Here is a 22801-nt window from a genome sequence, read left to right as displayed (position 1 = left end):
CTCCCCCTCCCTTTCTTTGTCTGTCTCTCTCCCTGTCTCTCTTCCCCTTGCAATTTCTCTCCTCCCTGGTCTCTTTTCCTCTCGCTGTCTCTTTTTCACTCTCCCTCTATCTCTTTCTCCCGCTTTTTCCTTTCTCCCCCCCTCTTTTTCTCTTCCCCTTGCTATTTCTCCCCTCCCCCTGTCTTTCTTCCCCCTCTATCGCTCCCCTTCCCTTTCTCTTCCTATCCCCCATCTCTTACCCCCTCCCTTTTTCTCTCTCTTCCTCTTGCTATTTCTCTCCTCCCCCTCCTGCTGTCTCTCTTCCTCTCTCTCTCTCCCCCCTTGCCTCCTGCCTCTTTCTCCTGCTTTTTCCTCTCCCCCTCCCTTTCTTTTTCTGTCTCTCCTCCCCCTCCTGCTGTCTCTCTTCCTCTCTCTCTCTCTCTCCCCCCTTGCCTCCTGCCTCTTTCTCCTGCTTTTTCCTCTCCCCCTCCCTTTCTTTTTCTGTCTCTCCCACCCCTCGCTATTTCTCTCCTCCCCCTGTCTCTTTTTCACTCTCCCTCTCTCTCCCCCTTCCCTTTCTCTCTTCTTTCTCCCCCCCTCTCTTTTTCTCTTCCCCTTGCTACCCCCCCCCCCCCCCATCTCTCTTCCCCCCTCCCTTATCTCTCTTCCCCCCTCCCTTTCTTTCTCTTCCCCTTGCTATTTCTCCCCTCCCCCTGTCTTTCTTCCCCCTCTATCGCTCCCCTTCCCTTTCTCTTCCTATCCCCCATCTCTTACCCCCTCCCTTTTTCTCTCTCTTCCTCTTGCTATTTCTCTCCTCCCCCTCCTGCTGTCTCTCTTCCTCTCTCTCTCTCCCCCCTTGCCTCCTGCCTCTTTCTCCTGCTTTTTCCTCTCCCCCTCCCTTTCTTTTTCTGTCTCTCCTCCCCCTCCTGCTGTCTCTCTTCCTCTCTCTCTCTCTCTCCCCCCTTGCCTCCTGCCTCTTTCTCCTGCTTTTTCCTCTCCCCCTCCCTTTCTTTTTCTGTCTCTCCCACCCCTCGCTATTTCTCTCCTCCCCCTGTCTCTTTTTCACTCTCCCTCTCTCTCCCCCTTCCCTTTCTCTCTTCTTTCTCCCCCCCTCTCTTTTTCTCTTCCCCTTGCTACCCCCCCCCCCCCCCCATCTCTCTTCCCCCCTCCCTTATCTCTCTTCCCCCCTCCCTTTCTTTCAATCTGCTCACACGGAGCCAAATAATTAAAATACACAAATGATCCCTTACACCACAGAAATGCTGACCACGATAAAGCATTTACTGAAAAAACCCCAACATGAATGCGTAGTCTTCCTCGAGATTTCCTCATGGTGCACAGAGAAAACCATTACACTTTATTCTTTATGAATCCTTTAAAAAAAAAAAAAAAAAAAAAATCATGTCGTTCTATAACACTGATGAACACATGTGAAATGGTGTTGGAGCGGCAACAGAACAAACAGGAACCCATTAGAAGTGTGTGTGTGTGAGAGATCAGATCTGCAGCTGTAATTTATGATATGTGGCTCATTCTTAACTTTCCACACAAATGCAAGACAAAGTGAAAAACAGCAGCAAGAAAAACGTTCAGAATGGCGAAGAATAATTCAACTTCTGATCATTTGGTCAAACTGTAGCTGAATGTCCCAACTACGTCTCTGGTCATGTGGGGGGGGGAGAAAAAAAACAACACTTATCTTCACCGACAAAATGTTTTCTGATCAAATGCAGTTTCCTCCTCATCAGAGTACGATACGAAACATAGCGGCGATTCGGCTTTCATCAAAAATAAACAAACCAAAAAATAACACCGCTGCACCTGCACGTTGACCTGGTCCCGCGAGTGTGACGCGGCGAGCCTCGTTTATCAAACCGAGTACGAACGGATTCATCCACGAGTCCTTCGCCACAGCGTTTGCACCAGACTCGGAAAACGTTTGTAGCTTAGCGCGGTGTACATTTACACGCAAGGAGACGTACGAGTGGCGAAGAGTTCATTCCCAGGTTACGCTGTCGCATCCGAATCACTTATTTATTTCAAGCTGTACTGAACGGAGAAAAAGGGGGGAGGGGTCAGTGCGCGTCTGTTTCAGCGGTGACCTGAAAATTCCAGCGGTACTGGAAAATTGAGCACGTGCCGTGTTCACGAGGTGCTCTGTCGCCGTTTAGTGGCCATTTTATCGTCTTCAGCTCTGCAGACTTTGCCTCTTATGGAGTTGTGTGGGTGTGGCTAAACACAATGTATAATCAGCTGTGCCAGCTCTGTCGAACGGGCACGAGTACAAACAAAAAAAGTGTAAACACGGTGAGAACTTGATCGATAAACGAGACTCGCGACATTGCAGTTAGATTTCATCCCACCCACACCCCTCCCCCGAGAACAGTTAAGCTTTTCCTCAAACCGACCTCGTTTGTAAAATGACCGCTGTCTGCCGAAAGAAAAAGAATGATGAAAGATAAAAGAAGTGCGTCGAGTTCTAGATACGTTCCTCCGTTTCCGTCCTCGATTGTCCTCCACCATGTCCACTTCCTGGGTCCCTGTTCCCTGCACAGAGGGCGGGGCTTGACGACGTCCCCGCTTCCCCCTCTCAGAGCACTCACCAGAAGCCGATCGCTAGACGAAGAAGGAGCTGTGGGCGGGGTTTATAGTCCTCCGATTAAAGACAATACAATAAAGTGATACTCGTAGAATCATCTTGGGTTTTTTTTGTTTTGTTTTTTGACAAAGCTCCACCCCCCCCCAGTCCCAAGTCCAACAGATTTAAAGCGCTTAGTATTTTTTCACGTTGACGAACACTTTGATGGCGCCTGTGAAGTCGGCGGAGAGGAGAACTTCCGTGTGATCCGTTTTTAAAGCTCCTGTAAGGGAAGAGAAATATCGTATGTTTAACGTCAGACATGAAAACGAATGCCGCGCCACGCAGGTTGCCATGGTTACAGGCGTTACCTGACGGGATGGGCTCGGATTCGTCTGTGACGTCGCTCTTGCACTCTGTGTCGGGTTTCTCCGCCCCTGGCTCCTGGGGCACGATCAGGTCCGGGTGCGGCGCGAAGATGGCCGACGTCACGACGGCGTTGTGGGCTACGAGAGACACAAACGGTTACGTTTCCACACATCAACATCTCGCGTTCGTTACTAGACGAGACGTCACGGACACCTCCTCCGTTTCATTTTTACCTTTAATTCCTTCCCAGAAGTCATTGCGGTCCCTCCGTACCGAGGTGAATTTGCTCAGGTCGTGGTACGTGCTCCAGATGTACACGTAGCGATCCTCCGAGCCGCTCACGATGAACGAGTAATCGTGACTAAGAGAGCAGAAAATATGCGGCGGTTAGTTTAGCACGTTAAGCTTTATGTTAAATAAAAATTATTTTAAAAAGACAAATCAGGAATCTGCTACTGACGTGACACCGTTTCTATAAAATTAAAAATGAAAAAAACTAGAAAAATCTGGTCTTGTATGATTCATAACCGAGCTCCACTGCTGGAATGATTCACTTATTCAAATGAAATGATTCACTGATTCAAATCAACATTTATGATTGAACACTTTGATTTGGGGCAAATGTTTTTAGTTAGATTTACTTTCCAGACACAAACTGTATTGAGAAATCAATTCAGATATCATTGATAAGTGAACGCTGTAGAAAGAAAGAAAAACATACAAAACATCACAGAAATGGGTGTGTCCATGTTTTTATTACTGTTATCACAAGTGCTTGTTGTGGGGGGTGTGGCCACACAAATTGCTTCCTCACCTGAAGCTAGCTTTGATCTGACTGCTGCTGTTCACGTAGCCTTTGTACTTCATGGACAGCGACAGGTCCCTCAGGTCGTACAGACGAATGCGAGAGTCGTTCGACGTCACCAGGATCTGACGGGGGTGAGAAAAGAGAAATCGCTGTCTGATTTCATTTAACACTAAAGGGTAAGTGTGTGTGTGTGTGTGTGTGTGTGTGTGATCATGATTAATTACCTTATTCTCTCCAGGCAGAGGCTCGATGCCGGTAATTTTGCGGCCCACGCGGTTCCTCCCCCTGGTGGAGCGCACGTGGATCTGCGTGTGGTACTTAAGGCGCTGATGGATAAACAAAACACAAAAGAGGGGGAAAAGTCATTTTGTGCATAAATATAAACCATATAGCCAAAAATATGTGCACCCCTGACCATCAGACCCAACAACTGTATGGCATGTGAGTGAGCGGTTTTTCTTTTGTTGTCCCCCCCCCCCCCCCCCCCACACACACACACACACACACACACACACACACACACACACCTCGGTGTCATAGAAAATGCAGCGCCCGTCGTAGGTGCCGATGACGGCATATTTGCCGTTCTGACAGAAGTTGGCGGCGGTGATGAGGCGCGTCTGGCCGTCCACCTCGTTCCACAGGGCCACCTTCTTATCCGGAATGTTCCACAGGCGCAGCTTGCCGTCCAGCGAGCCGCTCAGGAAGTACCGGTCGTCCTGCACAGACACACAGACACACGTTACCCGGCTGCGCTTTCCTCGCACAGATACGTCAGAAGCGGACGCGGCGGCAGCGCTCTCACTCTGGGATGGAAGGCGATCGCCGTGACGAAGTCGATGTGCTGGAAACAGCAGAGGCACTCTCGCCGCGATATGTGCCAGAGGCGCACCGTCTTATCCATGGACGACGACAGCAGGAAGTAGTTCTGTGAAGACAGGAAGGCATCAGTCGGGAGTCTATCGACTGAGACAGGGGGAAGAGACGGGCGTCAAACTCTCACCTTTGACCAGGAGAGGTCCAGGAGGTCGGCTGTGTGGCCTTTGTACTTGCAGAAGGGAATCTGCCTGAAGGGGACGGTTTTGTCTTCGAGGTCCGAGTCGTCCACCGCTGCTCCCGCCGGCTGGCACGCAGGGGAGAGAGAGAGAGAGAGAGAGAGAGAGAGAGAGAGAGAGATCAACGTTTATATTTACATTTAGCAGATGCGCTCATCCAGAGACTTACAGAAGCCTGTTCTCTAAAACCCATTATACAAGTTAATGGAAGCATTTACAAGCAAAAGATTGCTTTTTGTTTATTGTTTACAGATGCTCATTAGCGTTTATTGTTTACCGACGCTTATTAATGTTTATTGTGTAAGAGCGCAGTCCGTGTGTATGTGTGTGTCTTACCCCTCCTTCAGTGTCAGACTTGGAGGAGCACAAACTCTCTTGAGATGGCGATGGCGAGACGCGACCTACAGCCAAAGAATAAAATGTGATGCACATATAAAATATATATATTTTTTATATATAAAGAATAGAACACTGTTGTGCGGTTATAGTAAAATAATCAGGTTCCTACCCTCAGTGTTGTATTTGATTCTCATGTTGTTAAAGTAGTCGTATGCGTTTTTTAGGACCCAGATGCGTACCACGTTGTCTTGCCCGGCTGTAGCCAGGAGCCGGCCGCAGTGAGAGAACTTCATCGTCCAGACCGCTCCCTGACCACACACAATAACATAACTCATTTAACTGTTCAGTATTCCTCGGTTCCCTGCCCCTGCCCCTCCTCCTCCTCCTCCTCCTCCTCCTCCTCACCATGTGCTCTCCGCTGAGGTCCTGCACCACTCGGACGTGGTCGAAGTCGAACGGGCCCTTGAAGCCGTGGGCCGCTTTGAATTTGACGGGCCGCGTGTACGGCATGCCCTCGTCATCGCTGGACGACGGCTCGTCCTGCTCCGAGTGGAACACCTCGTCCCGCACGCTCTTCACCTTGTTGACCGCGCGTTCGCCGTACTCCTCTGCCAGGTGCTTCGCCCGCTTCACCGACTTCCCCAGGAACTTCTTCAGCTGCGTGCTGCGCGGAATAACAGAGTGAGAAGAGCAGCCAGAGAAGGAGAAAACAAAAACAAAAAAAGGTCAAAAGGATGATGATGATGAGGAGAGAACAGAAAAAAGCAGTGAATAGAAGACCAAAAGATGAAGGGTTAATAAATTTAAAAACTGAAAAGATGGAGAAGAAGAACAGGAAGAGGACGATGCAGAGGAGGATGAGAATGTAAAGGAAAGAAACTGAAGGATCAGGAACAAAGGTGAAATAAAAACTAGGAAGAGGAAGAGAGCGAGAACAGAAAATGGGACTATGACGATCAGTAATCAAAAGCAGGTGATAAGCAATGTTTCTGTTTGTTTTACGTTTTCTGTTTGAGCTTCCCTCCGTCCGAGTCGGTCAGCGGAGCCTGACTCTTATCATCGTCGTCTGACTGAGCGGCGTCGTTCCTGTGGGGAGAGGGGGAGGGAGATATTGCGAGTCACGCGGTGGATCTAAATCCTCCTCTAGCATGCAGAACAGTAATAAAATGACACGAGGTTGTTAGCACTAGCATTCAGGCATCGTTAGCCATTTCAGGAACATGCGCCGTTTACAAAAAAAAAAAAAAAAAAAAAAAAAAGGAAGGAGAGTGAAGATCAGTCATGTGTTGCCTGGGTTGCGCTGTAAAACGAGGACAGATGGGAGCGTGGAGAAGGGGATTATGGGTACACCACTCCGGAAAACACCCGGGGACACGGCCTGACAGATAAAGGCGTGACGGGGAAGCAGCTCGGGACTCCTGCCTGTATTTTCACTCTAAAATCCACTCGAGGAAACTGGTTTATAAAAATTAAAAAACACGTGGTTTGTTTGCTCCAAATGACCTGGGCTTTGTCATGTGACCTTCATCTAGTCTAATCTGAGAGAGAAGTTGGAGTTGAACAAACGCCCCTGTGATTTAACGTGTATTTAAGGGAAGTGATGTGAAAACGGACGTGACGTAAACGCTACCATACCATTTAAAAAAAATTTTTTTTTAAGTGGTGCATTATGGGAAATCTCTTATCAGACATGCTAGTCGTACGTGATGTACTCCTTGGTCCTCCTCATGATGTGCAGTGTGAGTGGGTTGATTCCCGCTGGGAGTTTCTCCTCGGCCTGGTTCAGCGGGATCTCCTCGCCCGTGTCCAGGTTCTTAATCATCACGCTCGCCAGGATCTCCTGCAGGGTCAAGAAAAACCCTGAATGAACGACTGAAGATCCAACACACACCTCTCTCTCTCTCTCACACACGCATGTGTAGCAGTACCTCATCAGTGAGCTCTCTGCCTGAGTTAGAGCGCGGTCTCTGGGGTCCAGGAGTTTCACTACCGCTCGGACTGGGCTCTCGCTCGTCACTTTCCTACACACACACACACAAACATCACATCAACATCATACACACAAATGTAGAACTTGTGTGTGTGTGTGTGAGATGTAATGAAGAGGACCAGCTCACCTGCGCAGTCACCACTTTATTCCCGCTGGTGGCGCTGGCGAGGTCCAGAGAGTGCTGCAGCTCTTTAGCGAGTCCTCTGGCACTGGAGTTGGGGCTGACCAATCCACACGGCTCCTCCGCTCCATCTGCGGACACTGACCAATCACGACACAGCACACTTTTTTTTTTTAACATCGCACCTCCATCTAGTTCACGTGTAACGCACGACACCGTCTGATTCATAACCTTGAAGATCACACTCTTTAATAACAGGCGACTCGTTTATTCTTTAGTCTAGGGAATAACAGGAGAATGAATAAAACTGACGTCTCACCCTCCAGCCTAGTGGGCCGGATGGTTTCCTGAGATTTCTTACTGGCGGGAAGAGAGGGGCGAGCCGGGGGCGGCGGCCTGGGAGGCGCAGCCCCGCTTGGAGGTGGCGGTCTCGTCGGAGGAGTTTTCTTGGTGCTCGCGACGATATCTGGCTCCACCGTAAACTGCCTGGGAGGCTTCGACGGCCCGGACGAGTCCGACTCCGACTCCGGTTTGTCTCCGAGCGGCACCTGATCCAAGATGTCCGCCGTTTTGGGCGCGTCCGTGTCGGCGGATTGAGACGGCCCCAGAGCGCACGTGACGTCCGGAGGCAGAGGAGGTACTTCCTGAGACGCCCGAGCTCCTTCAGGAGCCGCTTCCTGCTTGTCCGGGGTGTCCTGCGATCTCACTTCCTGTTCGACATCAAGAGCCGCAGGGAGATCCGGAGCTACTGGAAGGGAGGAGGCGGAGCTTTTCTCCTCAGAGCTCAACAGGTCCTCCTCGACTCCGCCCCCTTTCTGACTCTCCTCTATAATACTGTCTATGATCTGGAGAGAGCGAGAGAGAGACACGGTCGGATTAGAAGAGGCGTGGCCAATAAAAATGTCACATGACCGTTCCAAATTGCAAACTCGTATATATTATATACGTCCCAAATAACGCGTTTTGAATCATAACAATGAAGTCATCATTAGGATTCGTCCACATTTAATCGCTCAAACGTGTGCATCCCTTAGCTTGTTTAATCGGATTTTTTTGCCTACCGGTTGCTATGGCAAGAATAAGGATGAACCAATCAGGACCAAGTGAGCGAAAACGAAAAACCAAGCATAGATCCGATTTTCTTGGCTTCCCCTGGCTCCATTTTTGGTGGAACGGTCAGAAAAGCATTTTATTTCATACACACGTTAACGTTGTTATTATTTAACATCACTGTTAAAGAACTGGCGTCTGGCGTCCACGCACAGCCCGTAATCGGCGTCACGGGCGTCTTGTCACGCACGCAGCAGTTGTATTCGCTGGTTTTATTTCCTCGTCCCCTGTGTAGACTACGGCGCCGTCTCCTGGGATGCAGGGCGTCAGTAGCAGGACTGAAGAGGCGCGGGTTTGTTAAGGAAACACTTCTGCTGGGTGTCTGAAAGGGCCGCTGTAGCAACAAACACGGCTTTTGTTCTCAGACGGAGCGAGCTTGGGACTCGGCCAAGACACACACACACACACACACTCACACAGCAGAGCAGCTCGGCGTTACGCTGTTTACAGTCCGACATTCAACTAAAGCAGAGAAACAAGTGTAACCTGCAGAGAGTCATCGTGGCGAGGCTCTGACACAGCAGCATCTTCCTGCGCCGGGTTCTCCAGACCCTGTGGACGATGGGGGGGGGGGGGGGGGGGGGGGGGGGGGGTTAAAAAGTAAATCACATCACTGTTCGTTCACGCAGTTTAATCTTTCTACGCAATCTTACACTTCCACATCACACAACATCTAAAGCCGTTTCCTCTGATCGCGTCTCGACAAGAAAGCGCGAGTTGATCCGATCGGCGTATTGATCTGGAACCACCGACAGTCGCGTGAGTGAACACGTCGATATTCAACAATACTGCCTTTTGTGGCTTTTAATATGAATGTTTGCCTTAAAGTTATTTCTAAGATGACGTGCTCCAAAGTGATCCGAAACCTGTATTTAGAAGTTATACGCATTCGAAATGCACGGTCTCTCGCGGTCTACCTCCGATACGGACCAACAGTTTTTCATTCAAACGCCACTCTGCACTTCGGCTTCTCGTCGGATTTTCCGTCCAATCAAACGCTCTCCAGAATCTGAAGTGTCGAGCGTGTCAAGTCGCTTCGTGGTTCAAATCCGAACACACATTTACAGGACTGAAAAAGATACAGATTGCGTTAAACGCCTACTTTGCGGTTCTGCGTTAATCGTGTGGTGATGACATCACAATACCGGTTTAAGCAGGCATTCTGATGTGCTGAGCATGTGACTCAGAGGCAGATTGTGGACCGAGTGTGACGCGCTCGTTTCACAGTCGCACGGCAGTCACACGCGCTGAAACGATTCCCGAACCCAACACAACGCGTGGGCGGCGTCTCTACCATCTGTCGAATTCAGCCCTCACAAGACTACAGAAGACGGAGAGAGACGCATCCCACAGTGCTCGCAATGTTCACGCTGACCCTACACCTGAATAATAATACATAAATACATTACAGGTTTTAACGCAACAGTTTAACTTCGTCTTTGTGAGAAGGATCGTGAGCCGTACCTGACATTTGGGAAGGACGAACTTCGCAGGTGACCTGAGGAAACAAAACAAAAATAAAAAGATACAACCTTTTAAAACTTATTACACTCTACAATGGATTGCTTTCCTTTTAAAGAACACTGTAATACACTACTCTTGGATTATTATGGAATAACAGGGGGGGGGATGGAGAGAGCAGGGAGAAAGACAGAAGGAGAGACAGGAGGCGAGAGAGATGGTGAAAAGAAAGACTGTTTATAGCTGCTAGAAAAATAAGAAAGAAATAATAAGGCGTATCGACTCTAGCGCATGGTTCACCTAAAAGATTCGATTCAAAGAGCCGACTCCTCTGACAGTAACAGGGCTAAAGGTTACGCAAATTTTCCCGAACCGTTTAAACTAGTTTAATCCGTTAAGCGACTTTATTCCACAAACACCATTTCCCCCCACACATTCAAAGAAGCTTTAAATCGAGAACAAAAGCTTGAATCGGTGTGAACTGGAGCTTTATTTAGCTTCGTTAACCAGTAACTTGTGTCAGGTGAGATTGAGATGGAGACTGATAAACACCTGCGCCAACGGAGTTGTGCTACGTGTCACGCCTGTGCCTTTTATATAAACAAAACAGACAGCTCAGAAATAAGTAAATAAATAAATAAAACCTCCATGCTGGCAGAGTGACAGTCATGATATCAACAGATAGCAAAATAAACCACAAAACGCAAGCAGGAAGTCATAACGACAAGAGTTAGTATGAATTAGAAACACAGGCTGCGTTACAAATACCTCTCTAGTGTACTCCAAGTGCACTACACAGCGCGCGGACGCCGTCGCGTCAAACCCTAACTAGTGCAGCTGTGTAGCACATATGAAGCGATTTGACATTCAGCCTCGCTGTAACTTGATTAGCCACTTTTATTAATCGTAAAATCCGCAGCGGTTGTCAAACCTTTCCCGACCGAATGCCAGGATTGTGTACTCACACATTCGGCGACGGAGACAAGTTGACGTTCTCGTCCGCGTCGTAAAATTCCTCGGCATCACTCGTATCCGACGCCATTTACAACTCGGTTAGCTTAGCTCCGAGCTAGCTAGCAACACTAACCAAGGCCTCAAGCTGGATTTAAAGTCAATGTTAAATTTTTAAATAATAAATACACGCTAAAAAGAAAATGAACAAACGACTGACAGATCCACTATCTCGCGTGGCTGCCTAGCTAACAAGCTAACGTTAACGCGAAGCTAGCTTGCAGCTTGAAAAACCACCCAATAAGAAATAAAGGGAGAGGCCGCTGTCACTGCCCGACTCGCACTGCGCACGCGCAACTCGTCAGCGCATGCGTACTCTTGACAAATGACAGCCGCCGTCGACGCGGGCGCCATATTGGAAAGGGCCAACCAGCTTCGATTGTACAACAGTGCCAACCCTGATAAAATCAACTCTAATTCGGTTTATATTCGACCGATTTATAAAACGTTTGCCGTCTTTCACCCATCATAAATTCACTCAAACGGCGTAAAAATTTAACTACACGTGCGCTGTCCACATCCAAGCCCTTCAAATCAGTGACACAAAGGCAAAATGTACAGTTTTCCAAAATTATCACGAATACAGGACGCCAGTCCGGAGTGATCAGCAATGACTAGCAAGGATTGCAGGATGAGAATTATATACTACAGTATAATAATATAAATGGTGAAGTGTTCTTTCTGTATGGTAATGTAACATAACTATATGTCGATTGTGTATAACAATAAATGGATAAAAATATGATGTTCCATCCATCCATCCATTTTCTATACCGCTTATCCTACAGGGTCACGGGGAACCTGGAGCCTGTCCCAGGGAGCATTGGGCACGAGGCGAGGTACACGCTGGACAGGGTGACAATCCATCATAGAGCACAATCCAATCACACACCCATTCATACACTACGGATACTTTGGACATGCCAATCAGCCTACCATGCATGTCTTTGGACTGGCAGAGGAAACCGGAGTACCCTGAGGAGACCCCCGCAGCACGGGGAGAACCAGTAAGCCACCGTGCACTCATATGATGCTGTTCTGGGAAAATAATTAACACTGGGATCAAACCAGAAACTCTGTTTCATCACACAACCCTGCTGTGGATTATTTTCCTCTAAAAGCATGACCCCATGCATCTTATTCATTAACAGCGCATTAGGTAGGATTGATGGAAAGGTTAAACTGGTGGAGTTCAATACGAATTGGAACCTTTTTTTACTCATTGACTCCGCCCCCATTCAAATCCACGTACACGAAGCTCCTCCCCCACAATTTACAATCGTTCAACTAGAGTTAGTTTAGCAAGGGCTGTCATGACAACACTTTTTTTTTAAGTACATTCAGTTGCTTGAAAGTTGAGTTCAAGCAACTCTCTAAAAACACGCAACTTCTGATAATTATTTATTAGCCTATTTATTAGGATGTGAATGGGAACTGGGGGGCGTTTCCAAAAAACGACCGACCTAAAAAGGTCAACCTAAATACAAACAAACATACATACATTCCGGACCGGAAGACAGGTGTCCAAAGTGGGGTTTGTTTTTGTTTTTTCAAGCTATACACTGGTTCTGAGTGACGGGAACAACATTTCTACATAACCTCCCGCGTTATTAAGAAGTGAGTCGAGTGGGAAATAAAGTATGAAACGCTGACTGTTGCACCTTTACCTGCTCATAATCCGTGGTGTTCCTTTCGGCGCTTGTTGAATCGACCAATCGCCGAGCCGCGTCGCAACTTCTTTCGGCAACGGAAGTTTTGAGCGGCTGGCGTTGAGCGACAGCCGAGCGAGCCAATCAGCCGAGTGCGCAACGCGCCGCCCTATGCGCCGGCAGCCAATCAGAATAAAGAGGGCGTGGTCCGGCGGAGGTCCATGAGTGGAGTAGGTTTGAGGGGTTTAAAGAAGAAAACAAGGGCAAACCCCGTCGCTAGAGGTAAAGAATTCACGTTTATTCAAAGTTTGAAGTGTCTTCTAAATGTTCCCAGCGCGTCTGCGGGTTAATCGGTCCCGTAGCGCGTGATATTTGTTAGGAGATGGAGTGGACACCGCGCTAATGTGCTACAGAGCTAAATGTAGTAATGATAGTAACCGAGCTGATTAGAGCTTTAACCCGAAATCCTTCCGCACAGCGCGAGCGCTGATCGCTCAACCCATTCATTTCTCGCTCTTAAATAAGATTCATCTTTAATTAGTTAATTGATTTGTTTTGGTATTCGCTGGAATAGAACACGCGCGTTACCGTGTTGTTATGTTTGCCTGCTGAGCCTGTTAGCCTAGCCTGCTAACTTTAAGAAGTTGGGAATAAACATGAACAGACGCCACATCTGAACATTTCGCTTTACAGCGTTTAAATAAACAGAAATAAGATTAGTTTGGAATATCAGACGTGACCGGGGCGACTGCTAGAACGTTTTAAAGATGACTTACAAAGGACGAGCAGTTTTATTTTGGTCAAACTTTTTTTGTTGTTGTCCTAGAGCTTAATCTATCTGTTAAACTGTATGTAAAACCCCCTAGTCACGTGACTGATCGTCTTACACTTTCCTCCAGGAGCCGGTCACACCGTGTTCAAACCGGACGCCCCGATTTTCGCGTTTTATCGTGATCCCGGTATCGTCCGATAACCGATAATCGATCCGACTTGCTTCGAGATATTGTCCGTGCGAAATGGCATTGGTTGCTATGACTATGTGCTTTCAGGCAGCTTGGTGTCCTGCATGTACTCGTATGTGTGCGATCTACAACATGCACCGTCACGACGAGGACAACGAGCCACGCCGAAACGCAAAACCTTCATCTATATATCTCTCTCTCTCTATATATATACATCTATCTATCGATCACTCTATATCTAATATCTGTATGGCGTTTCCCGAGTGTTTGCGCTTTGGTGTGATGCGACTGCAACGCGGTGATTAAGGTGAAATGCAACGTAACACGGAATTACTTTCACTTCTGATGCGACGTCAGGATTAAAGGTGCAATACTCGATTAAAAAAAAAAAAAATTTATTTCCTTGTTTAATAACTTGGAAGAAATGTAGCGCATGAATGTTATTTTTTTAAACCTAACGTATTAAACAGACGCTTTAACAGAAGTTCATGAAGTCGGTGAGAAACCGGTTATCGGTGTTTGGACTGGATGCGCCTCCTGTCAGTCACTTCATAGACCCTCTGTACTCTAAGGGCTCTGTACCTTAGATCCTGGGGGCGGAGCTTCACGATCATGAACGGGACTCATTCGAATGTTTATTAAAATTTAAATGTGCACGACAAATATTTTTTTGGCTATCTATTAGATAGCTACCGGACTTTCCACTGACGGAACACGTTCAAGGGCCGAGGCGACGTTTTTAGTTCATCTCGGCCACGGATCGTAGTCAGTAGTTTGAACCCCTCTGCGGAGAGGAAAGCAAACTAACCAGTCCCTCCGGGATGTGGTGATCACAGAGACGAACGCAAAATCAAGCAAACGGTGCAATTTTCAGAGGAGCTTGCGATGATTATTATTATTATTATTATTATTATTATTATTATTATTTATTATTATTATTTCTTTTCCTTTTTTTTATTTTGTGATGTGAGGCAAAAAAAACACAAACTTTGCGAAATCCCGTACAGGACAAATTTATTATTATTTATAACGCTACTGATTGACTGATTGTCTAATCATGGTGGGAAAATAATATTTATAATTTTTTTTTTTTTTTTTTTTTTTTTTAAGCCTGTAATCTTAAACGTGTGCAATTATTCTTCTTAAGTAAATAAACAAATTAAGTGAAGTAAAAAAATAAAGAAGGAAAAACGCACGGCGCTCTGTAGCTCCTGAGCTGCAGAAGTGAGCGGTGTATATTTCGAGCGTGACGACATCGTAACCCTGTAGTCTAAAAGCAATCTGTTCTACCCAGCGCCGTCCTCCCAAATGGGTCAGAGGGCGTACGCACCACAACCCTCCCCCCCTCCCCCCACACCCCTGCTTTCAAATGGAAGGCGTTAATCCGGTCTAAAAGAGCGTCTTCGTCTCCTGGACCGGATGGACGAGGAGATATGATTGAATTAGAAACGTGATGAAAATGGAGGACTACTTAACGTCGTGTCGATATATATCTAGTTTTTTTTTTTTTCTTCCACTCAGACCGCAGAGGCTGAGTGTTTAAAAGCTTTTATCTCTGGATCCAAGCAATACGGTGAAAGAAGAAGGGGGGGGGGACTTAATAGTGTTGAAGAATTGCATCAAATAACAACATGCAGTTTTAAAAAAAGAAAGAAAGAAAAAGAAGTGGTCACACGGTAACACGGGCGAGTTTATTTCGGGACGTTACCGTCACTTCACCGGCCTCTAATTAGACTCGTCGGATATCTAGCGGCCTTCTCGGGCGTTTATTAAAAGCCTCTCTTCCTCCTTCTTATTTTTCACCGCTTACGTAATCCGCTCTGTCGCAGTTGCCATGGGAGCGAGACTGCTTCCCGGCGTTAAACGTAGGCCCTCGTCACCTCGTCGTCTGCGCCTCAAACCTGGCATCTGGTGCCATGACCCTGTCGCACATGCCCGTGTCTGTCAGCGAGCGTGTTGCTGGGGAGAGACGGAAAGAGCCAAGAGGGGACGTGGAGGCGTGCTGGGTGAAGCCGGGCTGAAGCGTTCGCCTGCTCGGGCTGGACTGTGTTTCGTTTTCCCACGACAAGTTTTATATATCTAATATACCCTGGTTTAGCCAAATCGCCTGAGGTGTTCGCTGGCTTGCGCTAAGCAGCGGATGAAAAGTCGCTAGAAAATATAACACTAAATGATTAGTTCTGAACTCCTCCTTTCAGAGAGCATACTCTGCTCTGATTGGTCAGATGTCCCAGTCTGTCGTGATCGGCCTACCGCTGTCAGCGAGCAGGCGATGAAGACCAGAGGCGGGGTTTTTTGTTCCAAACCTACGTAGGTTAGTACAGGAAGTAAAGTCTGGAATCACCGACGACTCGATTCAGCTGAATTGGTTCCTTCTTTCGGGAGTCATATGTCGTGCGCTTTGATTGATTTTTTTAAATTTATTTTTTAAACTTTCCAGATGTTTTTACATTCACAATCTGCTCTATGACACGCTACATGAAAATTAATTATTTGAAAAACCATAACAGGTGCACTTTAATTAATACTGAAACACCTGGTATATACCGGACGTACCTCTGGAAGCTGTTTTTCCTGTTTTTATTTTGTGACGTCCCTGCCCGTATCCAGGCCTGATGAGTCGACGGTACACGTCGTCCGTCACGAAGATGACGAATAGGAATGCTGACGGATAGGATGATCTCGGTATCGACTTGCGTATTGAACGTGACCGCGGCGTTGTCTTTCGCGTGACTCATAACCCCGCGGGGAAAAACCTAAGTCTTGGGTCCCGAAGAGTTACTTTTCTTCAAAATGAAACATGGGGGAAAAAAATCAAATAAAATGGACTACGCTTATAAGTTGTTTGTTTTATTTTCTTGCATTGCTTAGCAAGATGTTGCTCATTCTGACTACCTCCAAAAAGTGCCATTGCTAATGATCATAACCACATTTTAATAACATAATAACGTTTTTTTGGGGTTTTTTCCCCCACTCTGTAATCGAATATCATGTTGGACACGAGTCTGTTTCCCCAAGACTAAGAAAATAAAGCTGCAAAGGTTTCCAGTTTGTGTCACGTTATTTATCATCCTGTAGGTCTGCGTACTCGTTCGGCCTATATCAATCACCGTGTTTTGGTTTCGACTGCGTCAAAACAAACAAAGCAAGTGAGAGCGAAGGATACGCGACTAGGAAGAGAGCACACCTTCTTTTCTTGTGTTCAAAAAGACAGATATCTGAGCTATGAGGCGTGTGCACAGACCATGCGTGTTTACACGCTCGTGGTCCAGCTTGTCTATCCAGTATTTGACAGCAATAAAATTTTTCTTTAAAAAGCTCTCAGATGCTTGTGAAGCAATTTTTATTTATTTATTTATTTATTTATTTATTTATTTTAAATGTCTGAACTAGTAGTTGACGTTCTCGGGCAATTACAAGATTGCGAGGTCCAAAACCAGGACTGACGGGTAGCCATTGTAGGGTCCTTTTTATCTAGTTCTGGACTGTAAACTTGGATTGTACGCCGTCTGACGTTGGGTACTTGAATGTCGCAGAAGCACAAAGGTTTAAAATGCTTAAGGATTTGTGCAAGCCAACGCCAACGAACACTTGGAATCGTTTGGGTTCAAGTAACGTAGGCCGATCTTTAACTATGAACCACAAGGCGTCTTAATCTAGAGCAACATGATTTGCCTGTAGCAGGGCATGTTGGGTTAGTGGTTTATATCCCAGTGGTTAACACGTTTGCCTCGTACCTCTGGGGTTAGGGGGTTTTGAATCCTGCCTCCGTCCTGCATGTACGGAGCTTGTGTTCTCCTCGTGCTTTGGGGGTTTCCTCCAGGTACTCAGGTTTCCTCCCCCCAGCCCAAAGACGTGCATGGTCAGCTGATTTGGCGTTTGTGTGCGACTATGCCCTGTGATGGGTTGGCCCTCTCGTCCAGGCCACTGGTCTGATTGGGAAAGTACAGTTTTGAACACTGTGTCGAGTTTTTCATAGCACTGGAATCGCAATCTCCTGATCTTGGGGCTATTCCAAGGTCGAATCACACTGGCAATGCCACAGACATCCATGGCTGGGTCCAAGAGGTCAGAATTGTCCGTGCTGTCGGGGTCGGAGGGATGGTATACGCTCTGAAAAGAAGGATGTATTTGAGGCCAGTGGGATACAGGTCAAATACGTGGTTGGTTATTTGAAATGGCGTGTTCTTGAGAAATTCTTGGCTACGTTCAATAGCAAAATGTTCCAGACTCGCGATGTCTAGAACCCCGGCTTGAACTTGCTCGTTTAGGATTTGAGACTTGACGGACCAGAGCCTGTCGGACTCGGACTTCTGATTTTCCCCTGGTGATCCTATTTAGGACTTGACCTGGACTTGAGAACGAGCATAAACCCTGCATGTGATCTTGAAATGATACCCCTGACCTGATCTCCATGGAGAGAAGCTGGGGAGGTGCGATGTTGCAGGGGGGGTGATCTGCTTACTTAAGACTTGACCTGAACAGTGGGGGCAAGTGAACGATGTGTCCATTGACACCGGTTACCTCGTTGGCACATTCTAACAAACCGCTTCCTATTTGATCCTGAACCAGTGTCGTTTTCCTTCCTCTGACCAGAGACATGGATTATAAATAAAGCAGCCAGTTATAACCGTCCATAAACACCCCTCTAAAGTACAGATTATCACTAGGCATCTAGAGGATCACGGGTCAGCGCCAAAACCCAAAAAAAAAAGGTAGCAGAACCTAATAGTGGGCAAGTGCTGTGTTCAGGGGCATTGTGCAAGACACGATGGCTGTTTTTTCATTTTATTTTACTGTACGTTTGAATAGGAAAGTATTTTATTTATTTATTTATTTATTTATTTATTTAGAGTAAGTGATGAAATATTTGGCGGTTAGAATGATTTGAAACTTGGCTGAACCAGTGTAAATAGAAAATTACGCGCGCTTGGTATTTCAAGACCGCTACCGTGTGAAGATCTTAAGCTTAACGTTTTTAAAGCCGCTTTTGACGCTCTGAGCCATATCCTTATCTGGTGCTGTGCATCTTTCACATGTGCATCCTTCAAACGAATATTTTTGAGCAATTGTACACGCCTCGTGCTTGCCATTAAAAAGTCCTGTGAAGAATACCGGGTCGATAACGTTGGTAGAATCTACATCTCGGACGCTTTTTGAGGGAGTATAACCGAGGCCAGGTTTCAGTTAGGTCACTTGGTATGGGTTGATGATGATGATGATGATGATGATGATGATGATGTTGATGTTGATGATGTCATCCAAGTTTAGTGCTTTTCTGCCGTACACTTAATTACTGCAGAGGTGTCTCTTCTTCCTTGATCTCTCCGTGGTGAGCCTCTCTCGTGTAACCCAGCAGGGTGTTTTTGGATTGGACCTCCCAGCTGGCAGACGACGCCCCCAAAAATATGAGCAGCGAAAAATATATTAATAGAAGCGCCATATGCTGTCCGGGGGTTCCAAAATAAGCGGAGACGGAAAGGGGAAAGAGATCATTTGAGAAGGAATGGTGGAGTCAGGAATGTTAAGGAAATTGTTATAATCGATAAACGTATAACGTGCAACAGGTGAGACGTTGAAGTGAGGGTGAGGGTTTTTTTTTTTGTTTTCGTTTGTTTTGTTTTTTTAATAAGCAATTCATTACCAGGTTTTAACAAATGGTGGCTGTGAGTTTCTTGGGATAAATATGAGAACGTTGCACCAACTGCTCATAGGCTGAATTTTCTCTCTCTATAAATAAATAAATAAATAAATAAATACGGTGTAACTGGTGTAATCTTGGTGTAACTGAGCTGGTATACGACTCTCATCATAATGACGGGGTTGTCATGGTGACTACGAACAGCTCAGGAACACCAGATTATAAACGATTCGATAACGGTGTTTTTTCGCTCAGTTCGAGCGCTGCAACTAGGACGCGATTGGCTGTTCTTGCACGCGCTCACTAGTGTTTCTGTTGCAGAGGTGCGCTGTGGTTGAGTGCGCGGGAATGGACTACCCTGTGCATCGAGGGGACACCATGGCCTTGGGGCTGCACGACAGGTACTGTACAATGTATGTCCTTTTTTTTTCTCTCTCTCTTGCTCTCTCTCTTGCCGCCTCTTGTTCTTAAGCTGCCTTTCTACCGTCCGAACGTCAGCCTAGGACAAAAATCGCACGTTCTTCAGTCACAGGTCTATCGTAAGCGGGTCTTCATCGTGTGTGCAGTCTGACCCGGAGGACTTTTTATTTCTCTCTCGCGCGGAATTCGGCTGAGATTTTATTGGGGTCGTTTCCTACGGTCTCGGCGATTAATTACCTTCAAAGATGAACAACTGTTGCTAGTCCCAACTATGTCGCCGTAGCAACTATCGGTCCCCGTCGGTGTCTGATTAACTGCTGGCCAACAAACGATGACTGACTTATTCGAGCGACGTGATTTGGTAAGAACGTTCGAACGCTCCGAGTCGGCTGTAGAAACGCGGAAGTTCGTGAGTTTGCTCGAGCTCGTGAGTAAGAGTGCGGTGTACATCGTTGCGTGTTATATTATAGTATAGAAATCGCGTTTTAGTGTTTTGTGAGCTCACTTTTTGATTTCCGTCGAGGAGGTGTTAAGGAGGGGGGGGGGCGAAGGCGTTTATTTGAACAAGGCCCAAGTAAATTGAGTCTCAAAGCGCTGATTAGTGTTTATCCTTTACAGTGGCTCGAGATGTTCTCCAGTGTAGGATCTGTGTGTGGGTCTTCCTTTTTTTTCAAGTGGTGACTCAGACCCTTGAGGGGGATGTGTGTGTGTGAGAGTGTGTGTGTGTTGGATTATTTATATCTTGGGGAGTTTAGTGTGGGTGTGTGGGTGCTGTTCAGTGTGAGCGGACTGATTAAATGGTCAGTTAGCCGTTTCTCCTGCAGCTACGCTCTTTGTTGTTGATGACGTAAGGGTATGTAAAGGTACTGATTAATGTAGTATAATAAACACACCTTTCCTCCTCGCTTGAAAGGGATGCCATGATGGTCCTTGGTAACCCTAACTTCCTGGGCAGTGTACTGTAGGTTATACGGGGGCGTGGCTTTGTATACTTGGGCGGGAACGTGAGGCGGGATCAAGGAGTTAAAAAAAAACAATCGCTACAATGTTCTTGAACTCTAACGCACTTAAGATATCGAGTCATGAAGTGTTGACCTTCAGGTTAAGGTTATGCAGTGTTTGTATTGTTTGCGTCACACTTTTGTGTTCTAGCCAAAGCAGTCGAGTTCTGCGATCTGTGGTTTTTATTTATTTATTTATTTATTTATTTATTTAAAATATTTGTTGACATTGGCTTATGTGTCGGCCGTTTTGTGTGTGTGTGTGTGTGTGTGTGTGTGTGTGTGTGTGTGTGTGTGTGTGTGTGTGTATTTGTATAGATTGTCCTAAACAAGTTCCTCCCAGGATTTATTTATTTTTATTTACGATTGCAGAAACGAACGTAAAACCAACCAAACGCCGCCATATTCGGCCAAAGCCCTCTCCGATTCGCGTGTGTCGAACACGAGTACAACTAAAAGGTCTCGTTTACCAACAAACATCACTTGAAAAAAAAAAAAAATAGGGAATAAAGGATCTTAAATAAATAAATAAATAGGCCCAGCAAAATCGAGCAATTTTTGGTTCGGAGCAAGCTTAAAAAAAACAACAACTACATCCTGTACGGACGGCTTTAGCTGAGCTATTATGAAAACGCTCCTTTTTGCTAATGTTTTGATACGTTTCGGATAGCATGCAAAATGACCCGTTATGTGATGGCGGAACGTTCGAGTGAAGCTGTGTACGGGTAACGGTGTACGGGAGGCTTTAGTCAGACAAGACACCAAGTGGCTACTGGTAACGCTCGGCACCACGCTGCCACCACCGCGCTTCAACAATGGTGATCTCCGAGCGATCGGCGGCGTCCGCTCCAGTCCCGGGGTCGTAACCTTACAAAATGTGGAACGGTTTACGCGATGTGCTCGTGGCTGGGTGGAGAGGAGAGGCGGAGCTGGGTGGAGATGAGAGGCGGAGATTGATGGAGATGGTGGTGGTGAATATTTATGCAAGGCATTTGCTCACTTATCCTGCCATTTTTTTTTTCTCCCCTTCTCAAAAGTGCTTGCTCAGGCTGAACGAAAGAGTTACTGTCATCACACGGATGAGTATGTCTCTCTCTCTCCCTCTCTCTCTCTCTCTCTCTCTCTCTCTCTCTCTCTCTCTCTCTCTCTCTCTCTGAAAAACGCTAAATGCAGATTAATGGAGGATTTCCTTTGAGCCCTGCCAAAAATACTGGGCCGGATCAGTCACCCAACACGCCGCGACGTTGCCGCTTTCCAAACGCGCCGATCCGAGCCTCCTTCCCTCACTCAAGGCGTGTCCCGATGTTCCGTTTTCACTGCAATCACATGATGTTTTTTCTTCTCCTTTCTTCTCTCCATGGGTTCCTTCCATGAACTTTCGCGTGAAAAGGTCTGACGTCGCAATCCTGCAGAATCTCCGCTAGAACGTTCCGTTCAAATATGTAGCGTCGGGGTATTAATTATCCTGTGACTTTACGCTACGCTAAATAAACGGTAGCGCTCACGTAGTTTTCTTATCTTTTTTTTTTTTTTTTTTTTTTTTTTAAACCCAAACATTTCTTTATTTACACTGATCATTTTCCGTTTCTTGAGAATCTTACACGCGCATGTGTTTTCATGTTTCATCCGAAATCGATGGATTTATTTATTTTTGAATTGCGGCGTACGTGATTTGATCGAGCGACGTCGCCAAAACGTTTCGAAAACATCAATATATTATATACCACTCTTATTCCACTAGGATACTGGCCAGGATGTATTTATAAAAAATCGATATATTTTAGGTTATTAACCCGTTCATCCTCAAATAAAAAATAAAACGCACACATTATTTACAGTGGTAATAGCCAGGATAAGGGCGGGTTGTGATTTCCGTCGCCGACCCCACCCCTCGGCCGTGCTTCACAGACGCCGCCTTGCGAACCATTTCTTGCGTTATGTTACCCATAATGCACTTGGCGTGTATGTAGGAATTGAACTCTGCAAACTACTAGGAGAAGCACCTGAGAAACACCAGAGTTGGAACCCAAAGCAGCCCATTTTCCCCCATTGTTAGAAGTAATCACTGGAACGGGTGCGAGGCGGGTCGCCGGGGTCCGGGTAAAGGGCAGGCGGATGCTGTAATGGGGGTCTTTTTAGAGTTCGGCACCATTTCATGATCTCCTGTGTTCTCCACCGTTCTTCGTCGCCGTGCCCGCTCTGCTCTTAATTACCCCTAATAATAGGCTGCTAGGAATAGACGAGCCTCTCCACACCACGCATATAGCACTTAATTAAACGGGACAGGACGGAGCGCCGCGTGTCTCC

General features: G+C 46.6%; 2 protein-coding genes across 8 annotated transcripts in view; one reads left to right on the top strand and one right to left on the bottom strand.

Annotated features, from left to right (window-relative positions):
* Positions 1-1239: 1239 nt before the first annotated feature.
* Positions 1240-12558, bottom strand: wdr44 (WD repeat domain 44). Of its 5 annotated transcripts, none has more exons than XM_053677017.1 (19): positions 12489-12558; positions 9814-9847; positions 8836-8901; positions 7559-8084; positions 7246-7379; positions 7057-7149; positions 6832-6968; positions 6131-6214; positions 5534-5792; positions 5298-5436; positions 5126-5190; positions 4738-4857; positions 4540-4662; positions 4262-4453; positions 3959-4060; positions 3741-3856; positions 3160-3287; positions 2929-3063; positions 1240-2840 (listed from the first exon to the last, which is right to left on the bottom strand). In XM_053677017.1, exons 1-19 carry the CDS (start codon positions 12494-12496, stop codon positions 2752-2754), a joined length of 2550 nt encoding a protein of 849 aa, XP_053532992.1. In that variant the 5' UTR covers positions 12497-12558; the 3' UTR covers positions 1240-2751. The 5 variants fall into 5 exon arrangements, with proteins under 5 accessions (XP_053532992.1, XP_017315573.1, XP_017315574.1 ...); XM_017460084.3 differs by lacking the exon at positions 12489-12558 and adding an exon at positions 10776-11104; XM_017460085.3 differs by lacking the exon at positions 12489-12558 and adding an exon at positions 10776-11104 and having other exon boundaries at positions 7246-7370.
* Positions 12559-12651: 93 nt separating this feature from the next.
* The window catches only part of klhl13 (kelch-like family member 13), a 38516-nt gene continuing 28366 nt past the window's right edge, over positions 12652-22801 (top strand). The window contains exons 1-2 of one of the 3 annotated variants that reach the window (XM_017460091.3): positions 12652-12752; positions 19395-19474. In XM_017460091.3, coding sequence (XP_017315580.1) covers positions 19422-19474 — 53 coding nt within the window. In that variant the 5' untranslated portion in view covers positions 12652-12752; positions 19395-19421. Of the gene's footprint in view, positions 12753-19394; positions 19487-22801 lie in introns of all 3 variants that reach the window. The other 2 variants (XM_017460089.3, XM_053677022.1) reach the window with 2 other exon arrangements.

This window comes from Ictalurus punctatus, chromosome 28 (genome assembly GCF_001660625.3).
Source record: "Ictalurus punctatus breed USDA103 chromosome 28, Coco_2.0, whole genome shotgun sequence".
In the NCBI taxonomy this organism is placed as follows: Eukaryota; Metazoa; Chordata; class Actinopteri; order Siluriformes; family Ictaluridae; genus Ictalurus; species Ictalurus punctatus.
The sequence above is the reverse complement of the archived record's forward strand: the minus strand, read 5'-3'. Positions and strand labels throughout refer to the sequence as shown.

Bases quoted from the DNA above. Each gene is read 5' to 3' on its own strand.
- wdr44 (XM_017460084.3), bottom strand. From the start codon at position 10,852: ATGGCGTCGGATACGAGTGATGCCGAGGAATTTTACGACGCGGACGAG. The intron at 5,437-5,533 runs GTGAGGAGGAGG...GTGTGTGGTCAG, and splicing joins ACCTCAGCGGAGAGCACATG to GGAGCGGTCTGGACGATGAA. The intron at 4,858-5,125 runs GTAAGACACACA...CCTGCGTGCCAG, and splicing joins AGTCTGACACTGAAGGAGGG to CCGGCGGGAGCAGCGGTGGA.